We start from the raw sequence: 23,697 nt of genomic DNA, 5'->3' as shown, positions 1-23,697 counted from the left end.
TTCCTCTAGGTTTAAATGGGTTTCCTGTATAAATCCAATGTCAGCCTGGGCTTTCCGAAAGTGGGTTAGAATTGCCTTTCGCTTAATGGGAGATGAAATTCCCCCTACATTCCATGATACAAGTTTAAGATTATCTGGTTTTTGCGTCATTTATCTCTAAACAATATAGAGAGATAAAGGAAGATAGGGGGGCTGAGGGGGGGAGAGAACCAGGGGGGGAGGATACGGGAAGGGAAGAAAGGAAGAGAGAGAGAGAAAAAGAAAAGAAAAAAAAAAAAAAAAGAGAATAATTCCAAAAGAAAAAAAATAAAATAAAGAGAGGGGGATCCCTTATCCCCGAACCTATAGCTGCCTTTGCCATATACCTGTCCTCTGAGATATTAAAGAAAATATACAACAGGGTTCTATTGTATATTTATGTGTCTAAGGAATTAAAAAGCTTTTCTGCAGCTTGACCATCTTCAAATATGTGTGTTGTCTCCTTTACTACCACTCTAAGTTTAGAGGGATAGATCAGGGCAGCTCTGTACCCATGTTGGATAAATTTAGAGCAGATCGGGGCCATCTCTCTTCTTTTAAGAGCTGTGTCCGCCGAGAAATCTTGAAAAATCAAAATCCTATTGTCCTCTATAAGGATTGGTTGATTTTTACGAAAATACTGCAATAGTAAGTTTTTATCTTGGTAATTAAGTAGTCTTGTGATTACAGGTCTAGGTCTATTACTATTCCTACTGTCTGAGCGGGGGGTACCTATTCTGTGGGCTCTCTCTACTATGATCGGTGGGTGTGTGGGTGGAATTTTTAGAGCTTTGATAAGTGTGTCAGAAATAAAAGAATCAAGATTTTCAAATTGTTTTCTCTCAGGAAGACCTATTATTCTTATATTGTTCCGTCTGGAATGGTTTTCAAGATCTTCTAGCCTATCAATTATTTTTTGCAAGTTTTTAGTTGAGGCCTCAAGCTTAGCACTATGTGAAGTTGCCTGGTCTTCCAAATCTGAGACCCTCTGCTCTACTTCCTGCAGTCTATTCGAGAACTGCCTTACCTCTTGAGTTAAGGAGGAAATATCTTGTTTAATTTCAGATTTGAGTGTCTCAAATTTAGGTGCAAGTGCATCTGCAATATTGGTCACTAAGGTCTGCATATTGAGAGTTTCTGGTAATGCTACGACATTAATAGAATTTAATTGAGGGTCAGAAGCCTGATCCTGTATATTCTTGAGTTTCCTATCCCTCTGCCTACCTGCCATATTCGGAGAAGGAGTTTTAGAAGGGTTAGAGAGGAATTTATCCATATACCACGTGATTAAATAATTTAAGTGAAGAAGAAAACGTTTAATATGACGTTTCTAATAAGTGAGTGCAGAAAAAAAGAGAGGAGAAAAAAAAAAAAAAAAAAAAAAAAGTGGGAAGAAGAAGTGGAAATGTGATTTATAGTGTTTAAGGTTATTTAAGTAAAAAAAAAAAAAAAGGTGAGGTCGTGCAGTGTAAGGGAAGTGAGAGACTTGTGTAGTGGGGCACAAAAAGCCTGAAAGTGCAAAAAAAAAGCTCTAAGCCATTTAGTGATAAACTCCAGCAAAAGTATAGGGTAGTGTCGGTCTGGTGCTAGAATAAAGTTCTAGAGGAGGAGAAGAAAAAAAAAAAAAAAAAAAAAAAAAAAAAAGAGAAAAGAAAAAGAGGGTTTTAGCCTAAAGCATCAAGTCAATTTTTATCAACTGTTGCGTCTAGTGATTGAGCCTCACAGATATAGGATTATCTACCTCCTAGTATGAAAGGGTGAATCCTATAATTTTAAATTAGAAAATACCACTTGATAAATAGTAATTTAGTCCCAATATTGACAATTTAGTCACTATTCACTCTATAATAATTGCAGTATTTCTGCTGATAGCTAAGCATCTCTGTACCATCTTGTGTAGTCAGATAGTTTGACAACTGTTTAAATTCAGACAAAATTCCTCCTTATTTCAACAGTTAGACTTATAGAAAGTGTCTTGAATCAGCAAACATTGATTAGGTGTAAAGTAAAAGTCTAGGCCATGGCATGAATCACAAGTATCAATAGAAGGAGGATAGTTAACCCTCCTCCCTAGGGTTTAAGTGTTATAATTAGTTAGCTTTCCTAATACATTACAAATTTACTGAATACATTTACAGTTAGAGTAATAAAAACAGAGAAAACAGATTTATCTGCTAAAAAACCTCCAAACACATAAGCAGAAGATTTAAATGGAAGTAGATAAGCCACTTCTCTGATACTTGGTAGTAACAGCAGTTCTATTAGGAGCTGAGTAACATCCTATGTAGATTTATCATGTTTAAAGCTATTTGATTTAGAACAAAAAGAATAAAGACATTCCTCCCTGTTTCTATACTTAAATTTATAGAAAAAGGTCTTTTAGTTTAACAAACTTTTAAGGGGGACCTTAAAATTAATTACCAAGCTTAGCTAAAAGATGTGTCCCTGTGCTTTTTACCTATGATATATTAGCATGCCCATAGATGAGTTATACAATAGCAGCAGCCTTATTTACAGAGCAGGTTAGAATTCCATGACTTTCAGCAAGTTGTGTCGAATTTTAGATGAGAGGACAAAAAGAAAGGCTACATATAACTTATGGCATATATATACATGAATGGCCAAGTATCTCCAAAATTAACCCTTATCCTGCCTTTTCTAGGCAGGCTTTACCAATACAGTGCAAATTTACTGAGAAAAAAAGAGAAAAAGAGAAGAAAAAGAAAAAAACACACAAAAAGAAAAAAAAAACAAAAAAACCCATAGGTTTAACTGCTAGAATAGCTCTAAGCACATGAACAGATTAGATTTCCATGACTTTCAACAGGTTATATCAAGTTTAGGTGAGAGAACGAAAAAGGGAGGCTACATGTAACTTATGGCCTATACACATTTGAGTAGCCAAGTATTTCCAAAGTTAACCCTTATCCTGCCTTTCCTAAGCAGAGACAATTACAGAGTGTCTATTAGGACTTTTCACCTCCTCCCTGGTCTGTATAGTTATAAGTTATGGCACTGGGAAGGGGGGTCTCAACCCTTGGGCACAGACAAAAAGTCACTTGAACGTTACCCAATGTTCCACTCTGGGGACCCCTCTGAAACTGCAGGATTCCTCTTCAGCGTAGACCCCCTCTCGCAGCACCGGTGGGAGGGGGAATGCGCTCAGTCACGGTTGCCAATTACAACGAAGAGATCCAGGGACCAGTGATCAGCGGGGGCGACAGGCTCTGTGAGGGGAACTACGGGCTCCTCCACTCTGGGGACCCCTCTGAAACTGCAGGATTCCTCTTCAGTGTAGACCCCCTCACGCAGCACCGGTGGGAGGGGGAATGCGCTCAGTCACGATTGCCAATTGCAACGAAGAGATCCAGGGACCAATGGTCAGCGGGGGCGACAGGCTCTGTGAGGGGAACTACGGGCTCCAACAAGGCACACCAAACACCAGTGGCGGTCCGCGTCCCTCACGCAGCATCGGTGGGAGGAGACAGCGGACCGTGAGCAGCCGTGAGACCGGACCCCCTGCAGCAAGCAAGAAGCTAGGTAAGAAAGATAGCCCAACTCCGCCGAGCCAGCAGCCTCCACACCCGGGCGGAGCCCACAGGTACAGTCCGGCAGCTGTCACAATTTGGCTTTGTTAGATGGTAAGCAGGCGGGTCGTCTCCCTGAATTCAGCAGCCGAATCAAGGATAGCCTTAGAGCAGGCTCTGGAGCAAAAGTCTCTTAGGTTTGTCAGAGTCCGACCTCCGTTTCTGAATCAAGGAGGGTATGAATGGAATTAGAAAGTTGAGTGAGAAAGGCTTCTCTCCCTATAGCAGGGGAAAATGTCCATTCAGGCCAGAAGGCAGGTCCCCTAGCCGAGGCAGCATGCAATTTTGTGCGATATTGTGGCACTATTCAGATCTAGCAGCGGTTGAATTGCTAAGCAGGCCCCCCAGTGTCCTAGGGTTTTAGGCGCGAAGAGTTCGCCAACAGCTTGCAGTGGAGGTAATGCTGAACAGGTGTCTCACCTGACCACACACCTGTGCTCCTCCTCCTAGATCAGCCCCCTAGAGCATGCAATTTTAAGCAACTTTCTAATTTACTTCTATTATCAAATTTTCTTCATTCTCTTGGTATCTTTATTTGAAAAGCAAGAATGTAAGTTTATATGCCGGCCTATTTTTGGTGAACAACCTGGGTTGTTCTTGCTGATTGGTGGATTAATTTAACCGACCAATAAACAAGTGCTGTCCAGAGTCAGAACTAAAAAATAGCTTAGATGTCTTCTTTTTCAAATAAAGATAACAAAAGATTAAAGAAATATTGATAATGGAAGTAAATTAGAAAGTTGCTTAAAATTGCATGCTCTATCTGAATCACGAAAGAAAAAAATTGGTTTCAGTGTCCCTTTAAATTGAGTAAAAATATACCAACTGACAGTTTTGACTTATAAGATACAAACCAAAATATCAAAATATAACATTGAGAAACAGGCATCTAAGAAACAACTCCATGTGATGAAAATACTAAAAGATGTCTTCCCTTTTGCTACTTGCCTCCTTACAGGTAAAAGAGCTGATTTCTTTGGGGCAATGTCCCGCAAAAGGCCCTTTTAAGGGCTATTTGTAGTTTAGTTTAGGCTAGGGTTTTTTTTTTATTTTGGGGGGGCTTTTTTATTTTGATATGGCTATTAGATTAGGTGTAATTAGTTTAAATATCTTGTAATTTGTTTTTTATTTTGTGTAATTTAGTGTTTGTTTTTTTTGTAATTAAGGTAATTGTATTTAATTTAGTTAATTGTATTTAATTTAGGTAATTTATTTAATTGTAGTGTAGTGTTAGGTGTTAGTGTAACTCAGGTTAGGTTTTATTTTACAGGTAAATTTGTATTTATTTTAACTAGGTAGTTAGTAAATAGTTAATAACTATTTAGTAACTATTCTACCTAGTTAAAATAAATACAAACTTGCCTGTAAAATAAAAATAAACCCTAAGCTAGCTACAATGTAACTATTTGTTATATTGTAGCAAGCTTAGGGTTTATTTTATAGGTAAGTATTTAGTTTTAAATAGGTTTAGTGGTTAATAAATATAGTATAGTGACGGCAGATTAGGGGTTGATAAATGTAGGTAGGTGGCGGCGATTTTAGGGACAGCAGATTAGGGGTTAAAAAATATTTAACTAGTGTTTGTGAGGCGGGAGTGCGGCGGTTTAGGGGTTAATATGTTTATTCTAGTGGCGGCGATGTCGGGAGCGACAAATTAGGGGTAATAATTTTATTTTAGTGTTTGCGATGCGGGAGGGCCTCGGTTTAGGGGTTAATAGGTAGTTTATGGGTGTTAGTGTACGTTAGTGTACTTTTTAGCACTTTAGTTATGAGTTTTATGCTACAGCTCTGTAGTGTAAAACTCATAACTACTGACTTTAGAATGCGTTACGAATCTTGCGGGATAGGCTGTACCGCTCACTTTTTGGCCTAAAAAAAAAAAAAAAAAAGCTTGTAATATCCGCGCAATGGAAGTCCCATTGAAAAAAGACTATACGCAAATTGCGTAAGTTGATTTGCGGTAAGGCCAAAAAAGTGTGCGGGACAGCTGTACCTACAAGACTCGTAATAGCAGCTGTAGTGAAAAAGCAGCGTTATGAGGCTTAACGCTGCTTTTTTACTCATAACGCAAAACTCGTAATTTAGCCGATAGAAAGTAACAATTACTGATTAAGCATAGTTTGTAATGTTACTTTTTTTTGCCCCTTTAAAATTTCCACCAAACAATCTTCTAAATTATCTATCACTGGGATACAAAAGCACTATGTTTAAGTCTGCCATGGTCTCTCTTAACCAAAATAAATGATATGATAACAAGAAAACACATATCAATCAGCAGCAATTCCCTCATAAAATTAATTTATTGGAACAGCAATCATAATTTTTTTTCTTTAATACAGCAGCTGCATGGAACTATAAGTACAAGAACAATGTGAAGTACAGGATACAAGTCACTAGGTGTCTGATAAGCATCATAAAGGCAATGAGGAATTACCAGGTAGAGGAAAATAAGTCCACAGTGGCACAGCCATTGTTTCTCATCAGAAAAATAAACATAATAACATCAGCGTTGTCCTGCAACAGAGTTCTTCTGTAGCTAAGATTAGCTAATGGATATATAGTAAGTGGACAAAATAGCACCAATTAAAATAAATTAGCAAAGGTAACTTTTCTATATATATTTAACACAAATGGCAAAATCCACTATTTACATTCATTTTGGGATTGTTACTCTGTCAACAATTTTATTTGATAAATGATTACCTCTTTCTTATAAATTATGTATTGCTGGTTACATTGGCAAAGTAGAGTAATATGAATATGAATATTACGTATGATGCCAATGTAATTACTTTTTGCAGGTATATTTAAGAAGCATTCATGCAGCCACCTCTGCGTTGGTATTTTAGCTGAAGGTATGGCACTCTGGTCTGAAAGGCAGCATTTACAGTTTAAAAAAAAGGGTTTAATCATCCCCAAGTTTTTAGAACAGTATTCAAAACTGAATTTAGAAAATTCCATAAGTGAAGGTGGTCCATGGTACATGCAATCATTAATCAGCTAGAATTAAAAGCATCTATGAAAGTTTTAGCTCATATATTTTGCAAAAAATTGCAGATAATAAAATATCCAGGTAATCTCTTTGAAATGTATACTTTCTAGTTTGCTATTTATATATATATTGTGTTCTGCGCAGTTATATATTTTTATCATCAATATCTCAGGTATATTGATGACATTTTTGCAGGGCCTATTTGCTAAACAGGCTCCAGTTAAATTACATGCTCAAACTACTGGTCTTTTAAAATCACTGCAATCTGTTTCTTACTATACCAATATATAATTAAAAAAATCATAACTTAAGCAGTAAGAATTCCATTAACTTTAAGATTGTGCTTTCAAGAGACAATCAAAAATAATTTTTTAAAACATAAGGAAATGATAGACAGGTACTGGGAGCTTGGCTTATAGTATTAAAATGTTATAAATCCCTGCTTTGTCCAACATCCAGGCTTCACTAATTTTAGTCCAGTTATTTGTGCTTCATCCTCATAGGAAGTGTATCTTAAGTTAATGATGGGCCACAATTGTAAAATATACAATCTCATTCGCATTTAAAGTTAGTGGTAATAAGAATACAAAAACCTATGTCTATAGTGTAACATAAATTAATATATAAACACATTTAAAAGGGTTTCCATAGTTTCACTATTAAGTTATGCAAAGCATGAATATTCTTTTTATTCATGTTTTATTTTAGGAGAAGAGAATGACTATACATTTTGTTAAAAAGTAATGTTATTGTAAGACCACAAACCTGATTACTAAAGCATACCTTATGCATACCTAAAATGCCATCTTCATTTTTAAATAAAGTACTGAAACTCGGTGCTATCTCATATGAAATAATATCTATTTTCTTTACAAACTTCAAAAACATTTGTTTGGCAATAAAAATACTGTAGGTTCTGGTGAATTCAAATCTATCAGAAACACAAAGTCTTGATACAAGTTATTTAAATGTTGACACTATTCAGCAAATAAAAATACCACATATATTTTATTATTCATATTTTAACATGGCCTTACGATGACAAAGTGAGAGTGTAGAGAAATGAATTAAGCATAATCACTTTAAGCCAATATATCAGGGACTACATGGTCATGTACATTTAGATCTCTCACGTATGACATCTGAACGTATCAGTACTAGAATTTACTGACAATATATGTTTTGGCCATGTTTATATTCACAAGCTGAGGTATATGGGATGTGTGAAGATTTTAATGGGGTAAACAAGTAATTCAGTGGAAAACACCATGAAAGGGTTACATATTATCTCCTCTTTAGTGTTTCTGTAATTTAAGTTTATGTGTCTCTTATTAGAAAGAGGGCTATTTATGCCTTCATGATATTTCCATCAGATAGAGACTTTAAAGCTACAGGACATATGGCTGAGAGCTGCCATGCAATCTAGACATGTTTGTTATGGGTTGTTGGACCTGTTTTTTCAGCTAATGATTTTAACAGTTTCTCAGGTTTCAGAGTGTTTCATGTGTGTTACTGTTGTCTGTCACCCAAGCACTAGAACATCCAACCACTGCCACCATGTGTGGTAGTGTGCAGGGTTATCAATCAATATAGGTATTTTTTTCCATTGACTTTTTTTTCACTTCAATGACCTAAGAATTTTTTTTTTTTTTTTTTTTTACATATTTAAAAATACAACATGCACAGCATTTTGCAGCTTCCACAAAAAACATGTAAGATTAGTACCAGCAAAACAAACAGTTTTCTTACTAGGAATCATGGCAACTCTCACATTCATGTCCTGCAATTGAAACAGTCCACCTTAATAATAGCCGTATCTAACAAAACACTGCTGAACATAACTATTACCAGAAACTCTCCACAAAAAACAGACCCTCTCCACATATTGCCTGTAGAGAGGAAAGTCTTTAACCTTTTGCGCAATATTGCTCAATCACAGCTATACATAATGAAATGAGGTAATTTATAATTTAAGGAACCACAGACATTTTTAACCTCTTTACAAATTGATCTTAGGAGTAACCTTTAGAATTTAAGCTTTTGGCTACTGTATCAGTGTATAGTTGTGTGCATTAGATCTTTATTTACCCTCTGGTACAGCACCATTAAATATGATAGGTATAAATAATAAATTTTAACAGTAGGGCATCTGGTTTCATTTTGCTGTTTACTTTTGAAGGCTTTTGTACTGACAGCAGCAAATTTCAAATGGAAAAGCAACAACCTCTATATACATAAAAGAGTTCAGACTGCAAAAAATATATAAAAAGAAAAAAAAAAGTGACTAACATTTCAGGCTTTTCAAGATTAATAAATTGAAAGTGCTAAATATCAAAGCAAATATGCACATTGAATGTTCTATTTTCCTTGTGCCATTATGTGGCAGGAACACTTTGTGTGTAGATTCTCTCTCGATTCCAGTGTATGCAAAAATATTAAATATTTTCTTGCTGCTTATGGAGGTCCAAATTGGCGATCCACAGGAAAAAAAAAAAAATCTTCTCGACACCTTTTAAGGCTGTAAAGATGTTCTGGATGTGCAGATCTCAGGGACTGGCAAACCAGTATGAAGTGTTACCTACAATAAAAAATACAAATGATGGTAACTATTTAGAAATTGTTACACAGCTATCTGAATTAAGAGTTTTCGTTTTGCAATATTTACAAGAACAATTCCACTTGGAATTGTAGTTAACCAGTTATCTCCCATCTGGATGTGTCTATAGACGACACATCTTAGGATGAAGGACAGTGCTGATACGTAAAAACATCTAAACTGTCTAAAGATCTTTGTACTTTTCAGTGTTCATATCTTCAGATTACCAGGGCTGTTTCCCAATGCCCTGGTCCTTTTGCTTCTATGGGCACTTAGTGGGCTTCAAGCCTTGTTGTGTGCAAGCCCTGTAGCCTCATTAACTAATCATAGAGACAATAACATAATGCACAAGACAAGTGTGACCTTATGCAAAGCATTATCAGTTATATTATTTTACACACATATTTGTGCTGGTACAGCCTTACAGCCCTTTTGTCCTATTTTTGCAGTAAGATGAAAAGCAGTAATGCAAGTAGGGTACTGCCAGGCTTTTGTGTCACTGCAGAAAGAGTATAATGTCTGTTCAGTTAAGGTCTCACTCAGTGTATCTTAGTGCAATTTATGCAGAACACCTCATTGGTGCTTGATCAGTCATTTTATTGTTAATATAAGTCTATCCATTAGCGTATATGTGAATTACAACCCCAAAATATGCCACAAACCCATGTGTACTGCATTCAACACCACTGATTAAGCAACTAGCATAATTAAAATGTAACAAATTTGAAAAGTACCTGTACATTCCTATTCAGGCTCACAGCGGGAAAGAAGAGTCCTTCCATGTTCTCAAACGCAATTGGGCCCTGCTGTTCTTCATTTATGGAAAATGTCAAGGTTCTACGGGTAAAGTCCAAAAGGACTCCAACGGTTGCTCCTTTTGTGATGCCCCCTTCAGTCCTGTTATAAAAAAGTACAGATTATTATATCAACCACCCCAAAGAAGTATTCAACTAAAGGCTTTATTAACCATTAAACTTGCTGATAAATTTAACTATAGGGAATTTTTTTTTTAAATATTTATTTTGTAGAAAAAAAGCTTAAAGGTACCTTGTACCCAAATGTTGAAGCACATGAAAGCGATGTAGCGTAGCTGTAAAAAGCTGACTAGAAAATATCACCTGAACATCTCTATGTATAATATGTAGATATTTCCTAAGTATTTACACCCCACTGTAAAGAGACTTTAAGCAGCCAAACAAGATATTAGCCAATAGAATGAGAGTTGCTTAAATTCTATTGGCTAATTTGAATAGCCAATAGGATTTTAGCAGCCCTAATTCCTATTGGCTGATTCAAATTTTTCAGAAATAGCTCAGATACAAGGAGCACCTAAAATACAAGGCAAAGGACAGATACTCATATAAAAGATTGTTTACATTTATTTAACAAAACATAAAAAACATGGATCCATGTAACATAAACCTAATAGGTTACAGTTAAAATGATTAAAAAGGAGATAACGATGAAAGTGTTATAACTAAGATAACAGTGGTAATGGTAATATTAAAACTTATAACCTTCTAAAAAAAAGGCATATCAAATCCAGAGGAATGCAAGGGACGCCATCTTGAATCGCGTCCCTTGCATTATAGATTCAGTGTACGGCGGCGACCGTATGAAGAGGATGCTCCGCGCCGGATGTCTTCAGGATGGACCCACTCCGCGCCTCCGGGATCAAGATAGAAGATGCTGCCTGTATGAAGATTGAAGAGGCTGTCTGGATGAAGACTTCTCGCCGCTTGGATCAGGATGTCGCCGCCGGGATGAAGATTAAAGAGGCCGCCTGGATGAAGACTTCTCGCCACCTGGATTAGGACTTCAACTCCGGGATGAAGATCGTTTAAGCGGGACTTCAAAAACTGTAGGTGGATCGTCAAGGGGGTTAGTGTTAGGCTTTTTAAAGGGATTTTTGGGTGGGTTTTTATTTTAGTTTAGGGTTTGGGCAATGTAAAAGAGCTAATTGCCCTTATAAGGGCAATACCCATACAAATGTCCTTTTCAGGGCAATGGGTAGCTTAGGCTTTTTTAGAATTAGGGTTTTTATTTTGGGGGGTTGGTTGGGTGGTGGGTTTTACTGTTGGGGGGGTCTTTGTGTTTTTTTAGGTTATGTGAAATTCTTTTTTATTTTGGATAATTTTGTTTGTTATTTTCCGTAATTTAGTGTTTGTTATTTTTTGTAACTTAGTATTTTTAATTTTTTGTAATTAGATACTTTGTAATTTTTAGAGTAATGTTAGGATTTTTTTTAATGTGTAGTTTAGTTTTTTTTTTTTATTTAAATCAAAGATTTTTATTGAGGTTTTGTCATATAACATCAATATGAAAAATACGTTCTATTATGAACACAACATTTATATAATTATAGGCACAATGAGATAAATTCAAACAAAATGAGAAGTATTTCTCCCAAAACATACTTAGCTAATGAACCTCAGTTTTTTAACTTTATATACCTCCTATCTAATTTCATGGGCCGCTCTTGAGCCCATCCCCTATGTCTTATGAAGCTGGAGGTGGTTATTGTGATAGATAGCCACTCATGGGCATGATTTATGCATCTAGGTATGTGAGGATGCGGATGAATACCGCTGAAAAAAAAGTTCACCATGTAAGGTGAATGACTAGTAAACTTATAAATAGAAACATATGGTTAGTACATAGTGCGGATTAATAAATTCACCACGTTGGGTGAATGGCTTAAATATGCAGAAGGGGGGGGGGGTGGAGGGCGGAGCCAGTTAGTATGTCAAATTTATAAACAGGGGTTACTCAGGGTATAGGAATGCAAATGCATAGTTGAGGGGCTTTCAATAAGATAAATAAGGGAAGTTCTTAAGAAAGTTATATGGAAAGAGAAGATATTAGTATGTATGAATTATACAGGGTCACTGGGTGAGCTCCTCTCCTGGGGAAATGTCAACTATAGACAGTGCGGGAAAAAGGAAAAGGGATATGACCCGCAGGCAGCCAGTACCGGCGGGAAAGGGAGGAGAGGAACCCAACAGTAACAGGGTGTGAATTGTTAACACGTCACACTGCCTCGGCCGCTGGCAGTGCGGAAGAATGCCAAAATATACTGGGGTCTCAGAAATTCTAATGTAATACATCATAACACTTTCCACTATAATCCCCTGTAACATAAGGATGCAACCATGTACAATCATTGATCTCAGACAAGTTAATAGCCCCAAAGATTGCTACAGCTAGGAATAAGGATATTCAGTACATGTAATACTAGCACATTGCAGTAATATTGGCAATTCATAGGACTATAGGCAAATATGACCTAGTAGGATAGGATTATGTATCAGAGTTGACGTTAGCTGCAAACATTATAGGACAGAGAACATTAAGCGCTATCTGAATATTGCCCAAATAGAACATATTGTGACACTGGACACTGACAACATCATATTAGATATTTCCAAAATATATACTCAGTTTTAGCTCTGTGACCTTAATAACGCAAGCACACATACCATCCTGTGTGCTGATAGGCAACAGTTGGAGAATAGAACGTTAATCTAAAGTGGAGCGTGGTACTGTCCAGAAGGCGCCCCATAGTTGGAGAGGTCAAAGTAATGGCTAAGACATACCTGCACATTGGGTGTTTCGTCCCCTCAGTTAGTATGATAAAAGAGAGAATTAACTATACATGACTTATATCACAGTAGTATAAAAGAGCCACCCCAAACCAAACAGATGTGTCAGACCATAGAACCAGTATGTAGCAAAAAATAGCTTCTATGCACATAGAGGGGAGTTAGGTATGTGAGATCTAGAACATATGGAGCAAATAAAACCATAAATGGACCAACAGGTGATTCATACTATATATACATAGAAGAACATTACTTAAACACTTGTAGCTATCCTGCGACAGCTACACATATCCTTTTAAGTTAGATTGAAGAACAGAAGCAGAGAGTGGTAATGATAGATTACCAAAATCAGGTTATATGAATGACTAGCAGTTCACCCCTTAGGTAAAAAAATTCTAGGAGATATAACATTTCCCCCCAATATCATAAATTTAAGGAAAAAAAAATAAACACGATAAGGGGGTTAACATGCATCACTAAACATTAAGACTAAAGCATAAACAGGTAACTTGTTATAGAATGAGCACAGTCTCATGTATTTTAATAATTATTAATGTTAGAGTGAGAGCCTATTGCCCAAGGAGTCCTGAAACAGTCTTGTGGGAAAACAAATATGGGTAGCAGAAAGAATAAACGCATAAAGGCTTATAAGGCTTTTGAATTATAAATAAAACTGTCACCCAATGCCAACAGCTATGTGTGCCCCTTGACTGGGAGCGATCACAACTGACTTGGGTCTCATCAGGGAAAATTTTCTTACAAATGTGTCTCGCTCGAATCCACATACCCCTCCACTCAGACTGCCATGTTTGGTGTGATGCTGAAAAATAAAAGTCACAAGTGGGGAGTGCCGTATAGAAAATATCTTCGGCCGAATTTCAGCTTCTGGTAACTCACTTGGCCTCGCCCACAGGTCTGTGTTTCTGATCAAAGCAGACTTCATATTGTGAAAGGGAGCGTTAGTTACGGCTTTCGGCTTGCAGATCAGGGCAGTCATTTCTTTCCACTGTCTCCGGGTCCTCTCTAGCTGCATTACATAATGCCGTTCAGAATCAGTGTGCATGTCTGAAGACTGCGGAACACTGCATCGTCCACAATAACTTAACTGTATCGGCATCCCAGGGCTGGGGCTCTGGACTGCTGCGATGCATATCTCCTCTGTCTCCCGATATGAATTCCCCTTCTGAATTGGCATATTAAAATCAGAGCAATCCACAACCTCCTTCATTGTCACCCATAACGGCTCAGGCAGTTGCAGATCCATAGCGGCTTTCAACTCTCTAGTGAGGGCCTGCTGGCAATGGTCAAGTAATAGTCCCAATTTATGAAGTACCGATACTATTTGCCTCTCCATAGTATGGCTACTAAGGCGATTGTAAAGCTGAGAGTGTATCTTAAAATGAAATGAAAGTACTTAGGTGTCTCCAAGATGGCGGCTTACTCCATGCCGCGGTCTCATCAATCAGAAAAGACTTTGTATTAGTTAGGTTGTCAACTATTCCACTGTATAGTCACAAAACATGTGTCCTCTTACTCCATAGCTTATTATTAATCTACTATTGAGGTGTAGACCGGCCCAACATGCTAAAAATATAAGAATGTTGTACTAGAATATCAGGAGCTTCGGTATGGCGCGTCTTGCTGTATCGGCTGCTGGCTCCGCCCCCCGTGTAGTTTAGTTTTATTTAAAGTGAATGTAAAGTTTGAGGAATGAGTGCCCGGTTTTTAATAATCCTATTAAAAACATGGGCAGTTTCATTCATCAAACTTTAAATTACCCTGCTTTTGTTAAAATACTTACCTTTTCTTTCTGCAAGCCTCTCCAGCCTGTCAGGGGCAGCAGATTAGGGGTGTTTAGACGCTGGGTTTATGTTAGGGTGTTAAGTTTAAACATAATTTTTTTTCCCCCCATAGACATCAATGGGGCTGCGTTACGGAGCTTCATCCGGCGTGGAGCGGCTCCATCTTCAAGACATCTGGCGCGGAGCATCCTCTTCTTTCCACGGCTACTGAAAAATGAAGGTTCCTTTAAGGGACGTCATGCAAGATGGCGTCCCTTGAATTCCGATTGGCTGAATAGGATTGAGCTCACATTTTTTTGGCGATTGGCTGATAGAATTCTATCAGCCAATCGGAATGTAAGGGACGCCATCTTGGATGAGGTCCCTTAAAGGAACCTTCATTCTTCAGTAGCCGTGGAAAGAAGAGGTTGCTCCGCGCCGGATGTCTTGAAGATGGAGCCGCTCCGCGCCAGATGGATGAAGATAGAAGATACCGTCTGGATGAAGACTTTTGCCGACTTGGATGAAGACTTCGGCCCACTTGGATGATGACTTTTCCCAGCTTCGTTGAGGACTTCTTGCCGCTTGGATGAAGACTTCTGCCGCTTCGTTGAGGATGGATGTCCGGTCTTCAAAAACTGTCAGTGGATCTTCGGGGGTTAGTGTTGGGGAGCTTAGGTTTTTTAGATAGGTTTTTATTTGGGGAGTTTGGTTGTGTGGGTGGTGGGTTTTATTGTTGGGGGGGGGAGTTTGTATTTTTTTTTTTTACAGGTAAAAGAGCTGATTTCTTTGGGGCAATGCCCTTGGCTAGGGGATTTTTTTTATTTTGGGGGGCTTTTCCATTAGATTAGGTGTAATTAGTTTAAATATTTGATAATTTCTTTTTTATTTTGTGTAATTTAGTGTTTTTTTTGTAATTTAGTTAATTGTATTTAATTAATGTAATTTATTTAATTGTAGTCTTAGGTTAGGTGTTAGTGTAACTCAGGTTTGGTTTTATTTTACAGGTAAATTTGTATTTATTTTAACTAGGTAGTTAGTAAATAGTTAATAACTATTTACTAACTATTCTACCTAGTTAAAATAAATACAAACTTAGCTGTGAAATAAAAATAAAACCTAAGATAGCTACAATGTAACTATTAGTTATATTGTAGCTAGCTTAGGGTTTATTTTACAGGTAAGTATTTAGTTTTAAATAGGAATTATTTAGTTATTAATAGTAGGTTTTATTTAGATTTATTTTAATTACATTAAAGTTAGGGGGTGTTAGGGTTAGACTTAGGTTTACTATAATTAGTATAGTGGTGGCGATTTTGGGGGCAGCAGTTTAGGGGTTAATAACAGTAATGTAGGTTGCGGCGATGTTAGGGACAGCAGATTAGGGGTTAATAATATTTAACTAGTGTTTGTGATGTGGGAGTATGGCGGTTTAGGGGTTAATAAGTTTATTATAGTGGCGGCAATGTCCAGAGCGGAAGATTTGCGATGCGGGAGGGCCTCGGTTTAGGGGTTAATAGGTAGTTTATGGGTGTTAGTGTACTTTTTAGCATTTTAGTTATGAGTTTTATGTTACAGATTTGTAGCGCAAAACTCATAACTACTGACTTTCAGTTTACGGTATGGATCTTGACGGAGGCTGTACCGCTCACTTTTTGGCCAGAAAGGCAAATTCGTAATGCCGGCGCTATGGAAGACCTATTGAAAAAAAACTTTTTGAAAGCTACGGTAGTTACGTTGCGTTACGGCCAAAAAAGTATGCGGTACTGAAATACCTGCAAGACTTGTAATAGCAGCGGTAGTGAAAAAGAACCATACCGCTGCTTTTTCACTCGTAACGCAAAACTCATAATCTAGCCAATACATAGTTATGTGACATGTGATATATGTACAAGAAATAAACTTGACCATAAAAAAACTATTGGTTGCTTAACGCCTATCCCTATTCCTGATGTACCTTGGTCTACAATCTCTATGGACTTTATTGTCGACCTTTCCACCTATCAACATTACAATACCATCCTGGTAGTCATTGACCATTTAACAAAATTAGCACATTTTATTCCTCTCAAACAGTTACCGACGGCTAAGACAATAGCTACAGTTTTTCTTGACTCTATAGTAAGACTGCACAGACTTCCTAAGACCATAATCACAGATCGAGGAACACAGTTCACATCTGCTTTCTGGAGATCACTCTGTAAAATCTTAATTATAGATACTAGATACTCCACCTCCTACCACCCCTAGACTAATGGTTTAACAGAAAGATTAAATCAAACTCTGGAGCAATATTTAAGATGTTACGTCTCACATTTACAAGATGACTGGGCTTCTTATCTGCCAATGGCAGAATTCTCATATAACGACTCCATGTCTTCATCTTCAAGGGTATCTCCTTTTTATGCTACCTACGGGTATCATCCTTCTACTTTTCTTATTTCCAAGAGTGCAGTAAACTCTCCAAGTGCCACTGAATTTTCTGTTCTTTTAGAAGACAGATTAAAGATTCTTGACACATTTAGAGGAGGCAAAATCATGCCAAAAACATTACTACGACTTACGACATAGACCAAACTCCAACTACCTAGTAAAAAATTGGCCAATCAATTTATCGGCCCATTTTCTATCAAAAAGATAATTAATCCTAATGCGGTCGTTTTAGATCTACCTACTTCATACAAAATCCATTCTTCATTCCATGTCTCTTTGCTGAAACCTCATATTCCCAATACACATTCTCCTCATCAGTCACCACCTCCTGTTGTTATCGATGGTCAAGATGAATTTGAAGTTTAGAGGATTATTGACTCCCGTATCAGACATCGTCGACTAGAATACTTTATAAAATGGAAGGGGTATGGACCTGAAGATAATTCATGGCATCCGCATTCTAATGTTCATGCACCTTCTCTCATAGTTTTTCATCGCAGATACCCGACTAAACCTCGACTGCAATCCCCAGAGGTGATTCCTTGAGGAGGGGGATATGTAATACACCTTTAAGAACTTTCCAATTATCCTCCACCTACTTTTCCCTGCTATAAATCATCCGGGTTTCCCTAGCTCATTGCCTGAATATTGAAGTCATTTCCTGTCTTCAAGTTATACTACTCAGTGAAAGGATAGCTCTTTATTTTTTCAGGAACTTAACTTTTGCTACTTATTTCTCAGACTTCTTATTTTGCAAGTGCATTTAGCTTGCCTCATGTTCCTGTCATCCACTACCTGCAAGTTCCATGTTTTTGTTTCGGATCGTCTCTAGCTACTCACTTCAAGTTTACCATTGTAGCTGTCTCCTGCTTCACTGCTGATCCCCACTATCAGCGTGCCAGTCTGCCAAGAAGCTGCAGTTTGCCTATGCAAAAGGCATTTGGTTTTCTGCTTGTTTCATTGTGTCAAGTTAAAGGTCAGATCTTCACCTGCAATCATCAGAGCGCAAGTATCTCTTTCTTACACTTACCTGATATAAAGTAGCAGAATTATATTCTTTGCAAACACTGTCTGTGGATACTTTTACTTGCACTTAATAACTATTCAGCTGTCTTGAATTAGAACATGCAGGAAGATTAACTCTTTACATACCAAACTGCAGGCTCATTCTAAAGCTGTTATATTTGCTACTAACTGAGCTTTAAGTATATTTCTAGCTCAATCTTGTAGCTGATCCATTTTTTCTCTAATTAATCTCGCTCTGTTCATTAACCCATTCATACCATTATTTATTTTTGGGTTAAGTTTCATCAGAGCTACAAAACTGGTATTGCATATTTTAAAAACAGATAAATTAGAGATATATCTTACACCACCTCAGGAGATATTAACCCTTGATTCCATAAAGAAAAAGGAGTCCCACTGTGACCCTGTCTTCTATCGTTATACATGTGTGTAAAATAATGAAACAATCTTACCAGAATCTATGCCGTGGAACAGTGACATGGTCCTTCAAGACAGATTGTAGCATCACTTCTGACATGGACTTGAGTGAAGAAAGCAGGCACCGAAACTAATCAACGCTGATTGCTTAAGGAGCTGTTAATATGAGTCTGGATGGGTTCGCAGAAAGATTCTCTCTGCATCTCCAGACTCTAACTTTCATCAATGCTCTCAATGAGAGGCTGACAAGACTACTTAAAACTCCAGTCCCATAGCAAAGGGTACTACCCTCCATAAGGAACTACTCCGAAATCTTCTGACACTTCTCTGCCACCTCCTGTGACGAAAGGCAAAGAATGACTGGGGGATGAGAGAAGTGGAGGAGGTATTTAAGCCTTTGGCTGGGGTGTCTTTGTCTCCTCCTGGTGGCCAGGTTCTGTATTCCCACAAGTAATGAATGCAGCTGTGGACTCTCCCTGTATTTAGAAGGAAAATAAGGTTTAGTATCCCTTTTAAGGAACACTAAAGTCAAAACAAAACTTTCATGATCCAGATAGAGCAAGCGATTTTAAACAACTTTCCAATTCACTTTCATTATCTAAATGTGCACAATATTTTTATAGGCACACTTTCTGAGACACCAACTCTTACTGAGCATGTGCAAGAATTCACAGAATATACATATATGCATTTTGTGTATGGCTGATGGCTGTTACATGAAACATTTGTTAGAAAAAAAATCTACTACTCATTTTAAATTCAAACAGTGCTTTTGCATTAACATTTTATTATGCATCTGTTGATGTATTTAATGGTCCTTTATAAGTAAAATGACTTCACAAAAAAGCACAGCTGTTCTATTTCACAAAGTGCTATTTTACAGGTAGAATATAAAATAAGGAGCTTCATTCTCCATAAAACATAAATTATGCTTACCTGATAATTTCCTTTTCTTCTGATGGAAAGAGTCCACAGCTGCATTCATTACTTTTGGGAAATAAGAACCTGGCCACCAGAGGAGGCAAAGACAACCCAGCCAAAGGCTTAAATACTCCTCCCACTCCCCTCATCCCCCAGTCATTCTGCCGAGGACCAAGGAACAATAGAAGAAATATCAGGGTGAAAGGTGCCAGAAGATATAAGGATGCCCCACATAAAATTATGGGTGGGGAGCTGTGTACTCTTTCCATCAGAAGAAAAGGAAATTATCAGGTAAGCATAATTTATGTTTTTCTTCTTAAATGGAAAGAGTCCAAAGCTGCATAAATTACTCTTGGGAAAACAATACCCAAGCTATAGAGGACACTGAATGCCAAGACGGGAGGGTACAATTGGTGGCCCATACTGAGGGCACCAGGCCTGAACCTCTACCCAATAAAAAACCCTGCTTCATCCGAAGCTGAGAAAATTTTAAGAGGAAAAGCCCCAGTGACACTGGCTCACAGTTAGTCCAGAAGCCAAACTAGAGACCGCAAACGGACGTGACTGAGCCAACAGTCCTCCAGGAGACACCGTCGCCCAACAAACGGTCCCCCACCGCCATCTCCACAAATAAAGGAGACACCAGCCGAAACCCCCAAGGGGACAAGGCAAAGGAGAACCAAGGAAACCGAAAGGTCCCCTAAAACAACAACATGATTATAACCCCCCCCCCGTTCAATAACCCCCCTCAGGCGATATTAACCCTTGATTCCAAGATACTAACAGAGACTCACTGAGACCCTTATGTTATAAGTTAGACCCGCAAGGTGGTAGCCTCTCGGGAAACATTCACATTATAGTACGCTGCGAATACAGTAAAATGAAACGATCTTACCCGAATCTACGCCGTGGAACAGAAACATGGCCTTTCAAGTGCGACGGATAGTAGCATCGCCTCTGCCAGGGACTTGAGAGAAGAAAGCAGGCAGCGAAGGGAAGTTCGACAACCCTGATTGCTTGAGGAGCTGTTAATATGAGTCGGGATGGTTTTGCAGACAAAATCTCCCTGCATCTCCGGACTCCAACTTTCATCCAAGCCCTCACTGAGAGACTGACAGGAATACTTAAAACTCCTGTCCCATGACGAAGAGTACTACCCTCCATAAGAGACAAAAACAAAAATTTAAAATTCTGACACGTCTCTGCCATCCTCCTGGGATGAAAGGCAAAGAATGACTGGGGGATGAGGGGAGTGGGAGAAGTATTTAAACCTTTGGCTGGGTTGTCTTTGCCTCCTTCTGATGGCCAGGTTCTTATTTCCCAAAAGTAATGAATGCAGCTGTGGACTCTTTCCATTTAAGACAAAAACATAATTTATGCTTACCTGATAAATTCCTTTCTTCTGTAGTGTGATCAGTCCACGGGTCATCATTACTTCTGGGATATTACTCCTCCCCAACAGGAAGTGCAAGAGGATTCACCCAGCAGAGCTGCATATAGCTCCTCCCCTCTACGTCACTCCCAGTCATTCGACCAAGGACCAACGAGAAAGGAAAAGCCAAGGGTGAAGTGGTGACTGGAGTATAAATTAAAAAATATTTACCTGCCTTAAAAACAGGGCGGGCCGTGGACTGATCACACTACAGAAGAAAGGAATTTATCAGGTAAGCATAAATTATGTTTTCTTCTGTTAAGTGTGATCAGTCCACGGGTCATCATTACTTCTGGGATACCAATACCAAAGCAAAAGTACACGGATGACGGGAGGGATAGGCAGGCTCTTTATACAGAAGGAACCACTGCCTGAAGAACCTTTCTCCCAAAAATAGCCTCCGATGAAGCAAAAGTGTCAAATTTGTAAAATTTGGAAAAAGTATGAAGCGAAGACCAAGTTGCAGCCTTGCAAATCTGTTCAACAGAGGCCTTATTCTTGAAGGCCCAAGTGGAAGCCACAGCTCTAGTAGAATGAGCTGTAATTCTTTCAGGAGGCTGCTGTCCAGCAGTCTCATAAGCTAAACGAATTATGCTACGAAGCCAAAAAGAAAGAGAGGTAGCGGAAGCTTTTTGACCTCTCCTCTGCCCAGAGTAAATGACAAACAGAGAAGACGTTTGTCGAAATTCCTTAGTTGCCTGTAAGTAAAATTTTAGAGCACGGACTACATCCAGGTTGTGCAGTAGACGTTCCTTCTTTGAAGAAGGATTTGGGCATAAAGAAGGAACAACAATCTCTTGATTGATATTCCTGTTAGTAACTACCTTAGGTAAGAACCCAGGTTTAGTACGCAGGACTACCTTATCCGAATGAAAAATCAAATAAGGAGAATCACAATGTAAGGCTGATAATTCAGAGACTCTTCGAGCCGAGGAAATAGCCATTAAAAATAGAACTTTCCAAGATAACAACTTTATATCAATGGAATGAAGGGGTTCAAACGGAACGCCCTGTAAAACATTAAGAACAAGGTTTAAACTCCATGGTGGAGCAACAGTTTTAAACACAGGCTTAATTCTGGCCAAAGCCTGACAAAAAGCCTGGACGTCAGGAACTTCTGACAGACGTTTGTGTAACAGAATGGACAGAGCTGAGATCTGTCCCTTTAATGAACTAGCAGATAAACCCTTTTCTAAACCTTCTTGTAGAATAGACAATATCCTAGGAATCCTAACCTTACTCCAAGAGTAACCTTTGGATTCACACCAATATAGGTATTTACGCCATATCTTATGGTAAATCTTTCTGGTAACAGGTTTCCTAGCCTGTATTAAGGTATCAATAACTGACTCAGAAAATCCACGTCTTGATAAAATCAAGCGTTCAATTTCCAAGCAGTCAGCTTCAGAGAAGTTAGATTTTGATGTTTGAAGGGACCCTGTATCAGAAGGTCCTGTTTCAGTGGTAGAGACCAAGGTGGACAGGATGACATGTCCACCAGGTCTGCATACCAAGTCCTGCGTGGCCACGCAGGTGCTATTAGAATCACTGATGCTCTCTCTTGTTTGATTCTGGCAATCAATCGAGGAAGCAACGGGAAGGGTGGAAACACGTAAGCCATCCTGAAGTCCCAAGGTGCTGTCAGAGCATCTATCAGGACTGCTCCTGGATCCCTGGATCTGGACCCGTAACGAGGAAGCTTGGCGTTCTGTCGAGACGCCATGAGATCTATCTCTGGTTTGCCCCAACGTCGAAGTATTTGGGCAAAGACCTCCGGATGAAGTTCCCACTCCCCCGGATGAAAAGTCTGACGACTTAAGAAATCCGCCTCCCAGTTCTCCACTCCCGGGATGTGGATTGCTGACAGGTGGCAAGAGTGAGACTCTGCCCAGCAAATTATCTTTGATACTTCCATCATAGCTAGGGAGCTTCTTGTCCCTCCCTGATGGTTGATGTAAGCTACAGTCGTGATGTTGTCCGACTGAAACCTGATGAACCCCCGAGTTGTCAACTGGGGCCAAGCCAGGAGGGCATTGAGAACTGCTCTCAATTCCAGAATGTTTATTGGCAGGAGACTCTCCTCCTGACTCCATTGTCCCTGAGCCTTCAGAGAATTCCAGACGGCACCCCAACCTAGAAGGCTGGCGTCTGTTGTTACAATTGTCCAGTCTGGTCTGCTGAATGGCATCCCCCTGGACAGATGTGGCCGAGAAAGCCACCATAGAAGAGAATTTCTGGTCTCTTGATCCAGATTCAGAGAAGGGGATAAGTCTGAGTAATCCCCATTCCACTGACTTAGCATGCACAGTTGCAGTGGTCTGAGGTGTAAGCGTGCAAAGGGTACTATGTCCATTGCCGCTACCATTAAGCCGATTACCTCCATGCATTGAGCCACTGACGGGTGTTGAATGGAAAGAAGGGTGCGGCAAGCACTTTGAAGTCTTGTTAGCCTGTCCTCTGTCAGGTAAATCTTCATTTCTACAGAATCTATAAGAGTCCCCAGGAAGGGAACTCTTGTGAGTGGAACGAGTGAACTTTTCTTTTCGTTCACCTTCCATCCATGTGACCTTAGAAATGCCAGCACTAACTCTGTATGAGACTTGGCAGTTTGAAAGCTTGAAGCTTGTATCAGAATGTCGTCTAGGTATGGAGCTACCGAGATTCCCCGCGGTCTTAGTACCGCCAGAAGAGCACCCAGAACCTTTGTGAAGATTCTCGGAGCTGTAGCCAATCCGAATGGAAGAGCCACAAACTGGTAATGCCTGTCTAGGAAGGCAAACCTTAGGTACCGATAATGATCTTTGTGAATCGGTATGTGAAGGTAAGCATCTTTTAAATCTACAGTGGTCATGTATTGACCCTCTTGGATCATAGGTAAAATTGTCCGAATAG

At 38.8% G+C, this 23,697-nt stretch overlaps 1 protein-coding gene across 10 annotated transcripts in view; it reads right to left on the bottom strand.

Annotated features, from left to right (window-relative positions):
* Positions 1–8,597: 8,597 nt before the first annotated feature.
* Positions 8,598–23,697, bottom strand: part of TRIM9 (tripartite motif containing 9) — a 390,783-nt gene continuing 375,683 nt past the window's right edge. For all 10 annotated transcript variants that reach the window (XM_053697627.1, XM_053697625.1, XM_053697629.1 and 7 more), the window contains 2 exons: positions 9,928–10,090; positions 8,598–9,175 (listed from right to left, as the gene is read on the bottom strand). In XM_053697627.1, coding sequence (XP_053553602.1) covers positions 9,110–9,175; positions 9,928–10,090 — 229 coding nt within the window. In that variant the 3' untranslated portion in view covers positions 8,598–9,109. The remainder of the gene's footprint in view (positions 9,176–9,927; positions 10,091–23,697) is intronic.

The sequence above is a fragment of the Bombina bombina genome, chromosome 1 (assembly GCF_027579735.1).
Source record: "Bombina bombina isolate aBomBom1 chromosome 1, aBomBom1.pri, whole genome shotgun sequence".
Classification (NCBI taxonomy): Eukaryota; Metazoa; Chordata; class Amphibia; order Anura; family Bombinatoridae; genus Bombina; species Bombina bombina.
This window is presented reverse-complemented; position numbering and strand designations above follow the sequence as displayed.